Source organism: Dendrobates tinctorius, unplaced genomic scaffold (assembly GCF_039654945.1).
Source record: "Dendrobates tinctorius isolate UK_male_01 unplaced genomic scaffold, ASM3965494v1 ptg000016l, whole genome shotgun sequence".
NCBI lineage: Eukaryota > Metazoa > Chordata > Amphibia > Anura > Dendrobatidae > Dendrobates > Dendrobates tinctorius.
Genome location: NW_027361684.1, coordinates 51,085,707 through 51,104,867, shown reverse-complemented (window position 1 = coordinate 51,104,867; position 19,161 = coordinate 51,085,707). Strand labels below are relative to the sequence as shown.

At 41.0% G+C, this 19,161-nt stretch overlaps 1 protein-coding gene and 1 long non-coding RNA gene across 3 annotated transcripts in view; one reads left to right on the top strand and one right to left on the bottom strand.

Annotated features, from left to right (window-relative positions):
• Nucleotides 1-19,161, top strand: part of PHEX (phosphate regulating endopeptidase X-linked) — a 365,396-nt gene that overhangs the window by 118,731 nt on the left and 227,504 nt on the right. Inside the window, exons 3-4 of the mRNA XM_073565833.1 lie at nt 5,063-5,224; nt 16,575-16,661. Of these exons, the coding sequence (XP_073421934.1) occupies nt 5,063-5,224; nt 16,575-16,661 (249 nt within the window). The remainder of the gene's footprint in view (nt 1-5,062; nt 5,225-16,574; nt 16,662-19,161) is intronic.
• Nucleotides 5,101-19,161, bottom strand: part of LOC141080555 (uncharacterized) — a 385,270-nt gene continuing 371,209 nt past the window's right edge. For both annotated transcript variants that reach the window (XR_012228965.1, XR_012228966.1), the window contains 2 exons: nt 5,743-5,962; nt 5,101-5,211 (listed from right to left, as the gene is read on the bottom strand). This is a non-coding gene — a long non-coding RNA (uncharacterized lncRNA). The remainder of the gene's footprint in view (nt 5,212-5,742; nt 5,963-19,161) is intronic.

Sequence of the window (19,161 nt, the reverse complement as noted above, 5' to 3'; positions counted from 1 at the left end):
GGCGAGATCGTTGTTGCGTCACAAAACTTGTGACTCAGCAGCGATCTCGCTAGCGATCTCGCTTAGTGTGATGGAGGCTTAACCCCCTACATGATTAGAAAGTACTGGGAGTCTAACATCTGTCAGATAATATCCCAACAGTATGTGTAGGCGCATCGGCAGCACAGCAGAGCTTAGCTGCCCAGAGGTGAGAGCTCATCTTGCAATCTCTCTTCAGTGAGATCAGAGCAGGCTGTCATAATATGTCTCACACAGGAGTAGCCTGAGGGAACTTAACCTTAAATAAAGACCTACATTTAAAATTTGCATTTTTTGTTTACTTGTGTTATCTTTGTCTACTAGTTACATTTGTTTGGTGATCAGAAACATTTAAGTGTGACAAACATGCAAAATAATAGGAAATCATGAGGAGGGCCAACACTTTTTCACACAACTGTATACACACATATAAAGTGTATATATATATATATATATATACACTCACTGGCCACTTTATTAGGTACACCATGCTAGTAAGGGGTTGGACCCCCTTTTGCCTTCAGAACTGCCTCAATTCTTCGTGGCAGAGATTCAACAAGGTGCTGGAAGCATTCCTCAGAGATTTTGGACCATATTGACATGATGGCATCACACAGTTGGCGCAGATTTGTCGGCTGCACATCCCTGATGCGAATCTCCCGTTCCACCACATCCCAAAGATGCTCTATTGGATTGAGATCTGGTGACTGAGGAGGCCATTTGAGTACAGTAAACTCATTGTCATGTTCAAGAAACCAATCTGAGATGATTCGAGCTTTATGACATGGCGCATTATCCTGCTGAAAGTAGCCATCAGATGTTGGGTACATTGTGGTCATAAAGGGATGGACATGGTCAGCAACAATACTCAGGTAGGCTGTGGCGTTGCAACGATGCTCAATTGGTACCAAGGGGCCCAAAGAGTGCCCAGAAAAAATTCCCCACACCATGACACCACCACCACCAGCCTGAACCGTTGATACAAGGCAGGATGGATCCATGCTTTCATGTTGTTTACGCCAAATTCTGACCCTACCATCCGAATGTCGCAGCAGAAATCGAGACTCATCAGACCAGGCAACGTTTTTCCAATCTTCTACTGTCCAATTTCGATGAGCTTGTGCAAATTGTAGTCTCAGTTTCCTGTTCTTAGCTGAGAGGAGTGGTACCCAGTGTGGTCTTCTGCTGCTGTAGCCCATCTGCCTCAAAGTTCGACGCACTGTGCGTTCAGAGATGCTCTTCTGCCTACCTTGGTTGTAACGGGTGGCAATTTGAGTCACTGTTGCCTTTCTATCAGCTCGAACCAGTCTGCCCATTCTCCTCTGACCTCTGGCATCAACATGGCATTTCCGGCCACAGAACTGCCGCTCACTGGATTTTTTTTCTTTTTCGGACCATTCTCTGTAAACCCTAGAGATGGTTGTGCGTGAAAATCCCAGTAGATCAGCAGTTTCTGAAATTCTCAGACCAGCCCTTCTGGCACCAACAATCATGCCACGTTCAAAGGCACTCAAATCACCTTTCTTCCCCATACTGATGCTCGGTTTGAACTGCAGGAGATTGTCTTGACCATGTCTACATGCCTAAATGCACTGAGTTGCCGCCATGTGATTGGCTGATTAGAAATTAAGTCTTAACACACAGTTGGACAGGTGTACCTAATAAAGTGGCCAGTGAGTGTATATTTGTGTGCATATATATATGTATATCTATCTATGTGTATAAATGTGAATATATATATATATATAAAATTTATTTTAAAAGATTAAAGTAGTCTTTTAAGGTCCATTAGTAATTAAAGCAATCTTTCAAGACCTATTAATACTTGAGATAGCATTACTGTACCCTGTATTATGTGTAAATCATGCACTATTTCTGGGGTGGATGAAGGCTGGTGTTATTAATTTATGAGGGGGCCAATATACATGGCCTCTTGTCAGTCAATTAAGATAAGCTTGCAGATCTCTGTTTAGCCTTTGCTGTTTATTAAAAATAAGGGGAACCCCACATCATGTTTTGGTTGATCCCTCCTTTTTAATGACCAGTAAAGGCTAAACAGACAGCTGTGAGCTAATATTAATAGCCTGGGAACCTTTATGGATATTGGCCCCTTCCCAGAATAATAACACCATCCCCAAGCTGTCTGCTTTTCCTCAGCTGGTTATTAAAAAATAGGGGGCCCCAGGTCATTTTTTTTCATTCATTTATTAAATTATTAACAAGTATGGTAAAATACACACCCAAGGTAACCTTAGTTCACAGACTCCATGTGTTCCAGCATCTGGAAATTTCAGTAACCTTAAAGTGTCCCTCAAAGGCTCCTAAGCAGATATTTTATAACATTTTTCATGTATACTGTAAGAGTGTCTGCAAAGCGGAATAACACATTTTTTTTTACATTTCGCCTCGCCGTTGCTGGGATATTGGCAATCAAAGTATTTGGCACATAATGGGTTAATTTTCATTTTCTCTTGATGATGCTGACCAATGGTAAGCAGGCAGCAACACAGGAGAAAGAAGAACATGCACCCACGATAGCTTAGAGCCGGTATCTCAGCTGATCTCCTGAGTTTGATCTCCTAGTCTAAGGGTGCCGTTACACTAAACGATCATAAGTTGAGGATCCAAGAAAAGCACTTCTGAGCATCCGCGCTGCTTTAGTGATAAGAATTCTTCAGAAATCTATATAAATCTTTCAAGTTGACAACTCTGTACTGTAACCTGAAGAAGAGGTGCGGTTTGTCACCTCGAAACGCGTAGTTTCTGTAGTACATATAATAAAGAACTTGAAAGATTTATATGGATTTCTGAAGAATTCTTATCACTAAAGCAGCGCGGATGCTCAGAAGTGCTTTTCTTGGATCCTCAGCTTATGATACCTAGTGGACGCTGTCCACCTGCACGAGCTCTGCAGCAGCTATATGACTGCAACAAACGTTGAGAGTGGTTGTGTCTGAACACAACCCATAAAGGGTGAGTACTCCAGAGTACTTTTATATTTTAATTGATTTATACCAGGTGAAGCCCTATGTCTGCGCCCCCGCCCTTGTTTTCTCTTGTTACACTAAACGACACACCAGCGATCCCGACAACGATATGACCTGGTCAGGATCGCTGGTGTGTCGCTACATGATCGCTGGTGAGCTGTCAAACAGGCAGATATCACCAGCGATCAGGACCAGTGACGACGCGGGTAACAAGCGCACGCGTTGCTTAGTTACCTGCTGTTTACCTTGGATACCAGCTCTCAGTGTCTGCTTACAGCACTGGGAGCTCGCTGATTGATGGTGTTCCGCTGCCACACGCAGCAATGCGTACTGGCCAGCAGGAGACCAAAGATCAAAATATGGCCCAGGACATTAGAGCACGATCAGTGATACCCGGGGGGGGCGGTCGCTGATACATGTCACACACAGCGAGATCTGTTATGAATGAGTCACCGAAGGAGGAAAAAAACAAAAATGCAAGCTAAGTCCAGAAAACCGGAGAGGTTGGTAGCTATCGGATTGCAGACCCCTGATCCTATCCACAACAACTAACAGTAGCCGTGGGGGGTTCCTACGTTGCCCTAGACCCCTCGATCACAGCCGGAGAACTAAATAGGCCTAAAGAAAGAAAAGGGAAATCTAAACTGCCCCAGAGCAGACCCCAAAGCAATAGGCAGCCCCCAACAAATAATGACGGTGAAGCAAGATGAAAACACTAACACAGATAGAAAGATAGGTTGAGCAAACGATGGGGCCCAAGCTAACTAAAAAGGACAGGATAGAAAAGCTGCTGTCTGCAATCCGTAAAAAACCCTACCAAAAAATGTCCCAACCGTCTGATAGGAAAAATAGGCCCTGAAGTCGCTAGGACTTCAAAAAGACTATATCAGCACTCAGGTAAATTCTGAAGACAGAGCAAAGAGACAAACTGATCAGATACAAAAATGGAACTCAGCACACCCCCGACTGGGGATGGCTGAACTCCAAAAAACAAGGTAAACAAAACAAAACTAATAAGTTCAATAGCAGAGCAAAAACTTATCTTTGGGAAGCAGGAATCAGACTGGTCTCCAAGAATCCAGCAGAGAAATCACCAGCGACTCAGAAGGGCGTCGGTTGCCTTATATCCAGTCAGAATTTCCTGTTACCCAGTCATCAACTACCAGATCAGGTGTTTGGTAATCAGCCTCACTACCTTCCTTCACCAGAAGAGGGAGTTCATCAGACATCGACGGTGAAGGGGAAAATGAACTCACAACAGAGATCACTGGCGAGATTGTTGTTGCGTCACAAAACTTGTGACTCAGCAGCGATCTCGCTAGCGATCTCGCTTAGTGTGACAGGGGCTCAACCCCCTACATGATTAGAAAGTACTGGGAGACTAACATCTGTCAGATAATATCCCAACAGTATGTGTAGGCGCATCCGCAGCACAGCAGAGCTTAGCTGCCCAGAGGTGAGAGCTCATCTTGCAATCTCTCTGCAGTGAGATCAGAGCAGGCTGTCATAATATGTCTCACACAGGAGTAGCCTGAGGGAACTTAACCTTAAAGACAATTTTCTGATGTAAAAAGATGAAATCCCCTTTAGTATACTGTATACCTTATAATATTGTAAAGTAAGTAATAATTTGGTTAATGTTTATGGACCATATATGCTGGTGACGGATTAGGATGAATACAGTTTAGTATCTGATAAACATTGGGACTGTTTGCTCCTCAATAATAGTTATGTGGATTAAATTTAACAAATCTCATTGATATCTTGCTGTAATTTTTAGCACACGATTGATAGGTAATGCAGATTTACACATTTGTAACATGGCAATTCTTTATTGCATTGTTCATTTCACACCTCATGCATGTGACTTTGCAATCAAACGTGCAATGGATTGCCGCACACAAATGTGCTGTGATTGTAGGGGGCATTTAAGGCAGATCAGATGTAATCAGTGTATGATTATTCTCCACTTCTTTACATGGGGCTGGTAGAATAAAGTAAGATCATGTTACATTTTGTATTGTTACATTTAATTTTCATTTCGCTTATTTTTTCAGCTGCTTCTATACGAAACAAAATGAACCTTTCTGTTGATCCGTGTGACAACTTTTTCCAGTTTGCTTGTGGTGGCTGGATTGAAAGTAATCCAATTCCTGACGACCAATCCAACTATGGTATCTATCCATGGTTGAGGTATAACGTGGACCTTAAAATAAAAGGTATGGTTTTTTTTATTACTGAGTTAAAAGCACATAAAAGGGATAAATACATGAAAAAATTTCAAATATGTCTGTCATCATAACCAGAGCTATCAGACAAAGCATGAATATTAATCATTAATGATGTCCAATTACTAACAATGCATTGTAAAGCATAGCACTTCTATAGGAAATGAAAATATCAAATACTGTGATAGGAGTATGATCACAGAAAACTGAAGAGAACTATGATGTAATGTTTTAAAAAATATAATTTATTAATGAATTAAAAAAATATACAGGTAACAAAACAGGGATTACCTCAAACTGAGGACAATAAAATACATGACCTGGATACAAGTTGAACATAAGACCTGAGGCATGACTGTGAAGGCTAGGGATATGAAACAATGGCATGGCCAATAGATAAGAAAAACTCCCTATCCACAGTATGTATGCGCCTATGTGCTAACATACTTAATGTATCCTCAAATAGCCTAGCAAAACTTAAACGATAGTCATGTATAAGATGTCTGTACCTTTAGTAGTAAAGTCACTGCTATAGAGGATATATCAGGCTCAATGTCCCTCCACTCCGATTCTTCTTCCTGGGGCGTTTCTGAGTGTGGAAACATTTTTCTAGATATATCGTCCTTGATTTAAAGAGAATATGACAAGTGGTACTAGTGTGAGCCAATAACGGAGGGTTGGGCAGTTGTCCTAGTAGTGGACAACCCTTTAATAATCCAATTAAGAGATCTAAAAGAAAAAAGTTAAAAGTGAGTGTTAATCTTAATACTGAAGTGAACCCTGTGAAGTAAAATGACCATAAAACATTCAATAAAGTGCAATACCGCATACATAAGTGAAGTCACATAAGTGAAGTCATGGACTATGCATGTCCATGTGGAAAAAAACCCAAATATAGTGTAAAAAATGTTATTATTTGCATTTATCAATGATTGTATAATAAATATAAGTGACAATGTTGGGTATAAAATATAATTAAGGGGTAAAACAACCCATTACAGGCGTATAAAAAAGAGGAAAAATACAGTGATTAAGTGCTCAAGTGCTGCAATGGCCTTAAAGTGATTAAGTGAAAGTGTAGTGATGGAGACACTCTTTTAGTAGAGCAAAAAAAGGAAAAAGGAAAGCAGTCTAAAACTAAAGTCTGGTGGTTTAATGTAAAAGCCATCTCACCACGTCTATATAAACATTACGTTTATAAAGCCACGGGGAGCTATATAAATGTAATGTCCAGATCAAAGAGAAGGGAAGCCATGCCCTTATTTGTGCAAAAACCTGAAACAAAAGCCTAAAGAGATGAACTGGTATATAAGTTATTATGCATGTGACATATAGGCGCACGTTCACACTGGCCACTGCACAGACAAAGCCGAAGATAAAAACAAAATGAGCAAATACCCTGCAGCAAAAAAATAAATAAATATCAATTGTGCATGAAAAAAACATATGGTACTTAGTTAACATAATTTTGATTTAAGAAAAACATAAAAACCATCCCACCGCATCAAGCTGACCCTATTCGGGACAGTCCTAACCTCTGGTATTAAAACCTTACCAAATGACAAATGTTGTAAATGTAAATAAGGACCAAGCAGGACCAAGACCCCCGACTAATGGACACCCAGCCATGGGGAGCTATATAAACTTATATTCCAGTTCATTTCTTTAGATTTTTGTTTCAGGTTTTTGCACTCCTTGAAAATGAGGGTGTGGCCTCCCTTTTCTTTAAGTTGGACACTATGTTTATATACAGTTGAAACTAGAACTTTGTATACACTATATAAAAAGACACATATGCATGTTTTTCTTAATATCTGACATGAAATAAGAATTAACCTTTAATGTTTTAGGTCAATTACGATTGCCATAATTATTAATATTTGCCAAATGCCAGAATAATGAGAGAGAAAGAATGGTTTTTATTACTTGCGGTAAAGTCAAAAGTTTACATACACTAAGATTACTATGTCTTTAATCAATTCTGGACCACCCATTATTATTATTATTATTATTATTATTTATTGTTATAGCGCCATTTATTCCATGGCGCTTTACATGTGAGGAGGGGTATACATAAAAACAAGTACAATAATCTTAAACAATACAAGTCATAACTGGTACAGGAGGAGAGAGGACCCTGCCCGCGAGGGCTCACAATCTTCAAGGGATGGGTGATAATACAGTAGGCGAGGGTAGAGCTGGTCGTGCAGCGGTTTGGTCGATCGGTGGTTACTGCAGGTTATAGGCTTGTCGGAAGAGGTGGGTCTTCAGGCTCTTTTTGAAGGTTTCGATGGTAGGTGAGAGTCTGATATGTTGTGGTAGAGAGTTCCAGAGTAGGGGTGATGCGCGAGAGAAATCTTGTATGCGATTGTGGGAAGAGGAGATAAGAGGGGAGTAAAGAAGGAGATCTTGTGAGGATCGGAGGTTGCGTGCAGGAAAGTACCGGGAGACGAGGTCACAGATGTATGGAGGAGACAGGTTGTGGATTGCTTTGTATGTCATGTTTAGGGTTTTGTAATGGAGTCTCTGGGCAATTGGGAGCCAGTGAAGGGATTGACAGAGGGGAGAAGCTGGGGAATAGCGGGGGGACAGGTGGATTAGTCGGGCAGCAGAGTTTAGAATAGATTGGAGGGGTGCGAGAGTGTTTGAGGGGAGGCCACAGAGCATGAGGTTGCAGTAGTCAAGGCGAGAGATGATGAGGGCATGGACTAGGGTTTTTGCAGATTCTTGGGTGAGGAATGAACGGATGCGTGAAATATTTTTGAGTTGAAGTACCCATATGATGATGTCATGTGTTTAGAAACTTCTGATAGTTTTTTTGGCAACATCTGAGTTAATTAAAGAGACACCAGTGGATGTATTTTAATGCACACCTGAAACACACTGCTTCTTTGTGTAGAATCAGCCCTTGACACTCATGTCATCACATCCCCGACGTGACATGTAATCTTGTGTCATTAAACATTCACACTTATCCCGTTGAGTGCGACCCTTTTCTCTTGGATTGTCAGAATCATGGGAAAGTCTGAAGAAATCAGCCAGGATATCAGGAAGAGAATTGTGGACTTGCACATGTCTGGCTCATCCTTGGATACAATTTCAAGATGCCTGAAGGTGCCTCATTTATCTGTACAAACAAGATGGGAATGTCCAGCCATCATACCGCTCAGGAAGGAGACGGGTTCTGTGTCCCAGACATGAACATGCTTTGGTCGACATGTGCATATGCAGATTGGACGGAAATGGGTCATCAGAATGGATAATGATCTGAAGCATACTGCCAAAATGGTAACAAAGTGGCTTAAGGATTTAAAAGTCAATGTTTTGGAGTGGCCATCACAAAGCCCTGATCTCAATCCTATTGAAAATTTTTTGTCAAAGCTGAAAAGGCAGGTGAGAGCAAGGTGACCTACTAACCTATAATAATAATAATAATAAATTTTATTTTTATAGCGCCGACATATTCCGCAGCACTTTACATTTCAGAGGGGATTTGTACAGACAATAGACATTACAGCATAACCTAGATCAGTTACACCGGTTTTGTCAGGAAGAATGGGCCCAAATTCCGACCAACTATTGTGAGAAGTTTGTGGAAGGATATCCCAAACGCTTGACCCAAGTAATTCAGTTTAAGAGCAATGGTACCAAATCCTAATGAAATGTATGTAAACTTTTGACTTTGCAGTAATAAAAATGTCTTAAACATTTTCTCTCATTATTCTGGAATTTGGAAATTATTAATGATTATGGTAATTCTAATTGACCTAAAACGGGAAAGGTTTATTCTGATTTCATGTCAGATATTGAGACAAACATGCATATATGTATTTTTATATAGTGTATGTAAACTTCTAGTTTCAACTGTAGCTCTCAATGACTGGGTGTCCATTATGCAAAGAGTTCTTTGCTTGTTTTGCAAGTATAAATGTATAACATATGTTAACATTCTTTCACTGGACTGGTATCTGATTTCATAATTTCAGAGTAGCCCCAAAGCTAGCTGCCTGACTCAGTTTATTATTAGTTAAAGACGCACTTCTCCCATCAAAGTTTTTTCCTCTTAATTTATTACAATCTTCATATTATATAGCACTGTGTACTTACAATTCCTCATTTTGCCTTCCTACCCAGCTAATTATTTGCTTTTCTCTGCTATATGTAGAAACATGAAGTCTCTCTTTCCTGCCTTTATCATTCCACTCTTCATCTCCTGACCCAGATGCTCCATCCTTCCCCTGCCAGGTATTTCTGCAGTGACTAATGAGTCATACACAGAAAATTGACTTCCTGTTTCTACATAGAGCTTAGAAGGATTCAGCTGGTCAGTTTTTAATCATGTGATGTCATAGGTCTAATAGAATAGAACTGAGTAGAAAGGCAAAATGAGAAATTGTAAGTACACATCGCAATATAATATAATTACTGCAATATATTAAGAAAATACAAATTTTGGTGAGAGTGCTTCTTTTAGCCAGCTCCCTTCTCTGCCATGGCTAATTCATATAACATCACTGATATAGAGAGGGAGAAGAATGTCCCTGTCTGTATGGGAAAAATAGGATGGTGGAGCTTTCTGAACGTTGATTGCTGTACTAAAATCAACACAATAATGCAGTTAGTGTTTGCTTATTATCATCTCTTTTATAGCCTTTGGATACATCCTTAGACCTGTTTCACACATCAGTTTTTTTGTGTCAGTTAAAATCTGTCAAAATGGCAGAAAGCGGATCCGTCGTTAACTGATGTGAACGGATGCCACCGGACCGCGTTTTTTGGCGGATCCGCCGAACGAAGAATTTTAAAGGAAATGCTGCCCGGGGAGGAGGGAGAGAGAGAGAATTTTTCTCTGTCCGCCAGATGATTTCAGGGTTAAATTTCCGCCTGACTTCATTCCTCTGGGCGTGCGCACTATAAAAATGCGGATCCTGCAGTACAAAAAACGTTACATGGTCCGTCCAGGCATCTCGGCGGACGCAAAAAAATTGACGGATCCGCAAAAAAACGGATCCAACGAATGGCCATCCGTCAAGATCCGCCGGTAATGCAAATCAATGGGGAAAAAAACGGATCCGCCAAAAAAAATGGCGGATCCGTTTTTTTTTTGCAAAAACGGCGGATTTTGACTGATGGTAAAAAACGGAAGTGTGAAACAGGCCTTACTAATATATCCCATCAATATGAATGAGTGTACTTGAATACTGGACATTCATGCAGTGCTACATTTGCTGTTTTTTGTTTAGCAATTGTTATTAAGGATTTTTTTCAATGTTCAGTAGAACTTTTTGCTTCTTTGTATTGCACTATGTGTATTGAAGTCTGTACTTCATTTTTCATTTCCTCACTGATAGTTTTATGATGCATGAATTACCATGCACCATATATCTGCTGAATCCACCGCTATTATATGTTCAAACACAGCCGAAAGGCAATAACATCACTATAAAGTAAAATAGCTAACCTTTTGCTGATGATTCATCATAAGCTACTTTTTCTGATGATGTGATGCATACTGGTGTTTCAGAAAGTGGCAATATTAGTTCTATTTCCCCTTATGTACGTTTCTTGGCTCATCTAAATTTGGTAATAATACCTTGTATGATTATTAGTCAGAGTTTGCAAGGTCCAGTATCTGGGCTTCAGAGCAGAAAACATTGTAACAGAAACAATATCTATAGCCAATGAAATAAAACTCAGTGCTCAAGAACATTCAGTACAAAGTTATTAGAAATACAATAGACAAATGTATGCATAATTACAGTACATGTATGTAGTATACCTTACAAAAACCGTTTAGCACAGCTTTATAAGTGGTAGTGCAGCAAGTAGGATCCTAGTCCGTAATCATTGAATATAGAAACTTGGCACACACTATATATAATTTCCAGTGAAAAGGTAGTTTTTAATGTACAGTACGTACAGTATAGACGTTTCGGTCACATTGACCTTCATTGACCTTCATCACAGTACTATGTATTGTACTGCTGTCATTTGCATTATGCTCAAAAGAAGGAGAGCCAAAAAAGGTAAGTGGCCCCCCCGGGAGTAGGGACAAAATGCAGAGTCGGTCCAGTCAGTGTGCAGCATATGGAGCAATGACACGGCGTCCACCGCGGGTCAGAAGTCGTGGATGCCGTGTCATTGCCCCATATGCTGACCGGCCCGACTCTGCTTAATTGTGCCTTTTGTCCCTACTCCCGGGATGACCACTTACCTTTTTTGGCTCTCCTTCTTTTGAGCATAATGCAAATGACAGCAGCACAATACATAGTACTGTGATGAAGGTCAATGTGACCGAAACGTCTATACTGTATGTACTGTACATTAAAAACTACCTTTTCACTGGAAATTATATATAGTGTGTGCCAAGTTTCTATATTCGTATGTGGTATACCGTCACACAAAATGCTGAAATTCTGTTATGGGCTCTAGTGCAAAATATGGACCTGCCGCCACCGCCCAAATGTTGGTCAGATGTATGGTTCCTTGTAGCGTATTAAATCCAATAAAGACATACATGTTCACTCACCTATTTCATTATGTAGTAATTGCCACCATTGTGTACTAATATACCTCTTCCTGGTATATACAGTTGTGGCCAAAAGTATTGACACCCCTGCAATTTTGTCAGATAATACTCAGTTTGTGCCTGAAAATGATTGCAATCACAAATTCTTTGGTATTATTATCTTCATTTAATTTGTCTTAAATGAAAAAACACAAAAGAGAATGAAGCAAAAAGCAAAACATTGATCATTTCACACAAAACTCTAAAAATGGTCCAGACAAAAGTATTGGCACCCTCTTCCTAATACTTGGTTGCACAACCTTCAGCCAAAATAACTGCGACCAACCGCTTCTGGTAACCATCAATGAGTTTCTTACAATGCTCTGCTGGAATTTTAGACCATTCTTCTTTGGCAAACTGCTCCAGGTCCCTGGATAATAGAAGGGTGCCTTCTCCAAACTGCCATTTTTAGATCTCTCCACAGTGTTCTATGGGATTCAGTCCTGGACTCATTGCTGGCCACCTTAGAGGTCTCCATTGCTTTCTCTCAAACCATATTCTAGTGCTTTTTGAAGTGTGTTTTGGGTCATTGTCCTGCTGGAAGACCCATGATCTCTGAGGGAGACCCAGCTTTCTCACACTGGGCACTACATTATGCTGCAAAATTTGTTGGTAGTCTAAAGACTTCATAATGCCATGCACACGGTCAAGCTGCCCAGTGCCAGAGGCAGCAAAGCAACCCCAAAACATCAGGGAACCTCCACCATGTTTGACTATAGGGACCGTGTTGCTTTCTTTGAATGCCTTTTTTCTCCTGTAAACTCTATGTTGATGCCTTTGCCCAAAAAGCTCTACTTTTGTCTCATCTGACCAGAGAACATTCTTCCAAAAAGTTTTAGGCTTTTTCAGGTAAGTTTTGGCAAACTCCAGCCTGGCTTTTTTATGTCTCGGGGTAAGAAGTGTGGTCTTCCTGGGTCTCCTACCATACAGTCCCTTTTCATTCAGACGCCGACGGATAGTACGGGTTGACACTGTTGTACCCTCGGACTGCAGGGCAGCTTGAATTTGTTTGGATGTTAGTCGAGGTTCTTTATCCAACATCAGCACAATCTTGCGTTGAAATCTCTTGTCAATTTTTTTTTTCCGTCCACATCTAGATAGATTAGCCACAGTGCCATGGGCTTTAAACTTCTTGAGGACACTGCGCACGGTAGACACAGGAACATTCATGTCTTTGGAGATGGACTTGTAGCCTTGAGATTGCTCATGCTTCCTCAAGTCCTCAGACCGTTCTTTGGTCTTCTTTCTATCCTCCATGCTCAATGTGGTACACACAAGGACACAGGACAGAGGTTGAGTCAACTTTAATCCATGTCAACTGGCTGCAAGTGTGATTTAGTTATTGCCACCACCTGTTAGGTGCCACAGGTAAGTTACAGGTGCTGTTATTTACACAAATTAGAGAAGCATGACATGATTTTTCAAACAGTGCCAATACTTTTGTACACCCTCTTTTTTATGTTTGGTGTGGAATTATATCCAATTTGGCTTTAGGACAATTCTTTTTGTGTTTTTTCATTTAAGACAAATTAAATGAAGATAATAATAACAAAGAATTTGTGTTTGCAATAATTTTCAGGAAGAAACTGAGTATTATCTGACAAAATTGCAGGGGTGTCAATACTTTTGGCCATAACTGTATGTCCTCCATCCTGGGCACCTTACTGGTATATATGTTCCCCTTCATGGTATATATGTCACCCATCCTGGGGCCCTTCCTGTTATTTATGTCCCACATCCTGGTGTATATGTCCCTATTCTTGGTATATAAGTCCCCCTACTTGGTATATATGTCCCCCTTCCTCGTATATATGTCCCCCATTCTGGTACATCTGATGCACATCCTGATATCTATGTCCCCATCCTGGTATACATGTCCCCATTCCTGGTTTTTATGTCCCCCTTCTTGGTATGTATGTCCCCCATCCTGGGCCCCTTCTTGGTTTCATATGTCCCCCATCCTGGTATATATGAAGCCCATCCTGATATCTATGTTCCCATCCTGGTAGACATGTCCCCATTCCTGGTATATATGTCCCCCTTCTTGGCATATATGTTTCCCATACTGGTATATATCCTCCGTTCTGGTATATATGTACTCAATATTGGGCATCTTCCTGGTATATCTGTCCACCATCCTGGTATATATGTCCCCATTCTTGGTAAATATGTTCCCAATAATGGGCACCTTTCTGTTATTTATGTCCCCCATCGTGGTATATATTTCCCCGTTCCTGGTATATATGTCCCCCTTCTTTGTATATATCTCCCCTATCCTGGTATATATGTTTCCTATCCTAGGATATACAGTATATCTCCCATCCTGGTATATATATATCCCAATACTCGTGCATATGCCCCCCTTCCTGGTATATATGTCCCCAATCCTGGCCCCCTAAGCACTTTTCTGGTATATTTGTTCCTCCATCCTGGTATATATGTCCCCCATTCTGGTATGTATGTCCCCCATCCTGGGCCCTTTTTGGTATATATGTCCCCTATCCCTGGCCCTTTCCTGGTATATATGTCTCCCATCGTGGTGTATATGTCCCCATTTTTGGTATATATGTCTTCCATACTATTCCCATCCTGGTATGTATGTTCTCATTCTTGGTATAGATCTATCCCATCCTGGTATATATGTCCTCCTTCATGATATATATGTACCCATCCTGATATATTTACCCCATCCTGGGTCCATTTTGGCCACATATTCAGCTGCTCCCTGCACTACAATACCCATCATTGGCCAATCAGAGTATGGCAGCTAACATTGGCATGCTATGGTGACTCATAACATCACTACCATGAGATGACAATGTCTGGCATGCCGATGTCAGCTGAAGGCCTGTGGGTGGCTAGCAACAAGTATTGTAGTGCAGGGATCTGGAGAGTCTTTGTCCTCAATACACTTCAGCTGAATGTCCGTCCTCAGATGCTCATCCAGTTGAAATAAGCATTGGGGCTGGCAGGCCCCCCTCCTGCCCGGTAGCAGTCGCAACCTCTGCGACCATGATCATTACAACCCTTTTCCTATAGAGGTTAAAGAGACTGAAACACTGTGTATGTATTCCTTATATTTTATTTATCCTTATAAAATAAAAAGCTCAATCATTTTTGGCTTTTTTAAAAAGATTTTCCATGTTAATACTCAGGACTTATCCATTGGATAGGTCATCAATATCAGATCGGTGGGATTCCTACATCTGGCACCCTCACATATCAGCTGTTATCAGCTATTCTGCAATTTTTTATAAGGGTCCCTACAGTACACATTGAATAAAGCTGTGTTGTTCCGCTCCATATTTCTTTACAGCGGGCCACCATGATGCTAATAACAGCTGATTGGTGGGGGGGTGCTAGGGGTTGTCAGATTTACGCAGATTTTTGCACATTCTTTGTGCTGAAATCCAAATGTTATCCAACAAGTGTGAACAATGCCTTGAATGTATAATAAAAGTGTACCGTGCCGTGAGATGTTTGCCACATTTATCTCTTCGCATCAGATGCTTTTCTTGTCCTGATGAAGAAGTCTGTAGTACTTTGAAACACGTTGACTAAATAAAGAAAAAACGCATGTACTTTCCGTCTAGGTTTGGATTTATTATATGGAATACCAGCAGATTATCCGCAAATCCTCCTTCTTTATATATATAGATTGGCATGCCAAAACTGAATTAATGCTGATGACATAACTAAAAAAGGCAACTCAGCAATGATAATACAATAGTATTAAATTACTACCAACCTAAGACCTCATTCACATGTTCAGTATTTTACATCAGTATTTGTAAACCAAAATCAGGAGTGGAACAATCAGAGGAAAAGCAGAATAGAAACATATCACTACTTCTGAATTTTTCACCCACTCCTGGTTTTGGCTTACAGATACTGACCAAATACTGAATGTGTGAATGTGGCCTTAACTGCAGTTTTGTATTCTTGTTTCAGTCCACTGATCTTATCATCAGTTTGTGTTAGACAAGGGTCAGAATGCTGTATAACTCGGACGAGGATTGTAACACAGTGCTTGGAAAGGAGGTAGAGAAATACATGCTGTCATGCTCTGGTTGGGAGACCTGACGGCCAGTCTGAGCATTGTGTAGCGAACTTGCGATCCTCATACGAGTTATATGTCCGTCTGACTCTTCCCTTAGGACAAGTCTATAAAATCCATAAAGTTTGATGTAGGTGTAAACATCCAAGAGAATGAGCACTGGGGAATTGAACGTGCCATGCAATGGCTGGCTGTGTCCCACATGTATAACAGACATGGGGGATTTTATGGACACAGACTGATGGCTACATTGGAGGACTGATACATGAAAACATTTTTATACACTTTTTAAGCAGCTTAGATTTACAATATCATATAATCTTGGGTTTGAATTATTTAGTACATTGAACTCTTACGCAAGACAAAGCCTTACATGTGACGTACAACTCCACTTTGCACCTCGCCTCTCATGACTAACACAAGTATTGATGGTTGTGCATCTAATTTGTCATGCCTTATACAATGGTTCCCCAACTCCAGTCCTCAAGGCCCACCAACAGGTCATGTTTTCAGGATTTCCCTTGTATTGTACAAGTGATGCAATTATCACTTGGGCAATACTAAGGAAATCCTGAAAACATGACCTGTTGGTGGGCCTTGAGGACTGGAGTTGGGGAACCCTACCTTATACTATTGTCATCACAGTGTTCACAGAGAACTAAACAGTGATATTCTTCTTGAGATTAGTAGATAAACTGTTATTGTTTATTCCCCAGCTCTTCTGGAGAAACCTATCAGCAAAAGGAGGGATTCAGAGGCCGCACAAAAGGCAAAGACATTTTACAATTCCTGTATGAATGAAAGTAAGTGACCGAAGGATATCGCATAACATTAATGACCTGTGGATTCTGCTTTCTGTTGAGAACTGAAATGAATATTAGAGGTACTGAAAAAAAAAACTGATCAAGACCCCTAACAGAATAAAGCAAGTGTGAACAGGTACAAGCTGCTAAGACGGCATAATATGCACACTTTGGACAAATCTACTTTGCCCACCAGCCATGACAAGAAGTACCTTTCTTTGGAGGCCTCTAAACCTAATATTTATCTAGCATGTCTCTCTTGGGCCAAAAGCCTATTATTACAAGTAAATCAGTATGTTATTTGAGTTTTCTCCTTCTTAGATAGCACTGGCAAAATTCACATTGCGTGTATTTTTGATGTACTAAAGCACACATGTTTTGCCAATAAACCAACTTACTTTTGTGATTGTGATAGAGATATGTGACAGAGAGATAGAGGTATGTGACCAAAAGAATCGATCGATCCTCCGTCTCTGTAAAACTGGACGGTCTGGTAGGTATTGGTGTCACAGAAAAGACAGTAGATTTAGAGAGTATATATCCGTGCCATGTGAGTCACTTAGGTATTGCTTACAGCCTGACTTAGGATCTTGACATAACCCAACTCTGTCCCCATTGCTTCCTTCATCTGGCACCTGCCTTATCAGCAAAGAGTACTATAATACACATTTTCAAATGAAAGTCCTATATTCATGCACTATCCTACTGAAAATCTAGTACATAGAGTTGAGCGACTTTTGGTTTTTTAGGGTCGCGTTTCGTTTCGTGAAACCCGACTTTTCCAAAAGTCGGGTCGAGCAAGATCGTCCGATTATAGGGAAAAGTCGGGGTCGTCCCGAAACACGAAACCCAATGTAAGTCAATGGGGAATAAAAGTCGGCAGTGAGAGGAGGACAGGAAACACACCTACAGTGCCCATTTGAATGCCAAAAGCATCAATTCTTCTTACTTAAGCTTGTCAACCTTAATTAACTTCATAATACAAGTTACGCACTGAAAAATGGGGGTTATTTGGCTAAAGTTGTGGGGGGGGGGGAGGGCTGGCTGCAGGTTTTCATGTGCCCTGGGCAAAAGAGCGCCCAGATAAATAGCGGTATAGTACAATGAAAAATACCTCACTTTTTACATCTCATGACGAGGCCCATCTATTTCTCCATACAGAATCATTGGTCCCATATAATGTTTGAAACAGTATATGATGAGCTCCACATAATGCTACAGCATATGTTGGTCCCCATGGATGAAGCTCCACTGTCTTATGGGCCCAAATAATGATCCAAACATAATGGGCCCCATTTCTAATGCTCTAGGGTATAATGGGCCCTGTAAATGCTGCTCCAGTGTCTGATGTCCACCTTTGGAATGTTCCAGTGTATGGTGGGCCCCATCTATCATTCTCCAGAGTATAGTGCTCCCCAAAAATTGCTGTCCCAACATTGAAAACAATCAAATAAGTCTCCTCGCTAGGGAATCCCTGTACTTGTCTGGACAGGTGCTGTAGCTTGCTTAACAGCTCGCCAGCCGTTCTCACGCCCAGTATGGATTGCACGTGATTGCACAAAGGTTAGAAAGGGTACCGTATCCCTGGATAACATGTATGGATAGCGTACACATTCAAAATATATGTCTCAGGAGGCAGGCTCAGATGGTGTCAGGCCCAGTATGGATTGCACGTGATTGCACAAAGGTTAGAAAGGGTACCGTATCCCTGGATAACATGTATGGATAGCGTACACATTCAAAATATATGTCTCAGGAGGCAGGCTCAGACGGTGTCAGGCACAGTATGGATTGCACGTGATTGCACAAAGGTTAGAAAGGGTACCGTATCCCCGGATAACATGTATGGATAGCGTACACATTCAAAATATATGTCTCAGGAGGCAGGCTCAGACGGTGTTAGGCCCAGTATGGATTGCACGTGATTGCACAAAGGTTAGAAAGGGTACCGTATCCCTGGATAACATGTATGGATAGCGTACACATTCAAAATATATGTCTCAGGAGGCAGGCTCAGACGGTGTCAGGCCCAGTATGGATTGCACTTGATTGCACAAAGGTTAGAAAGGGTACCGTATCCCTGGATAACATGTATGGATAGCGTACACATTCAAAATATATGTCTCAGGAGGCAGGCTCAGACGGTGTCAGGCACAGTATGGATTGCACGTGATTGCACAAAGGTTAGAAAGGGTACCGTATCCCCGGATAACATGTATGGATAGCGTACACATTCAAAATATATGTCTCAGGAGGCAGGCTCAGACGGTGTTAGGCCCAGTATGGATTGCACGTGATTACACAAAGGTTAGAAAGGGTACCGTATCCCTGGATAACATGTATGGATAGCGTACACATTCAAAATATATGTCTCAGGAGGCAGGCTCAGACGGTGTTAGGCCCAGTATGGATTGCACGTGATTGCACAAAGGTTAGAAAGGGTACCGTATCCCCGGATAACATGTATGGATAGCGTACACATTCAAAATATATGTCTCAG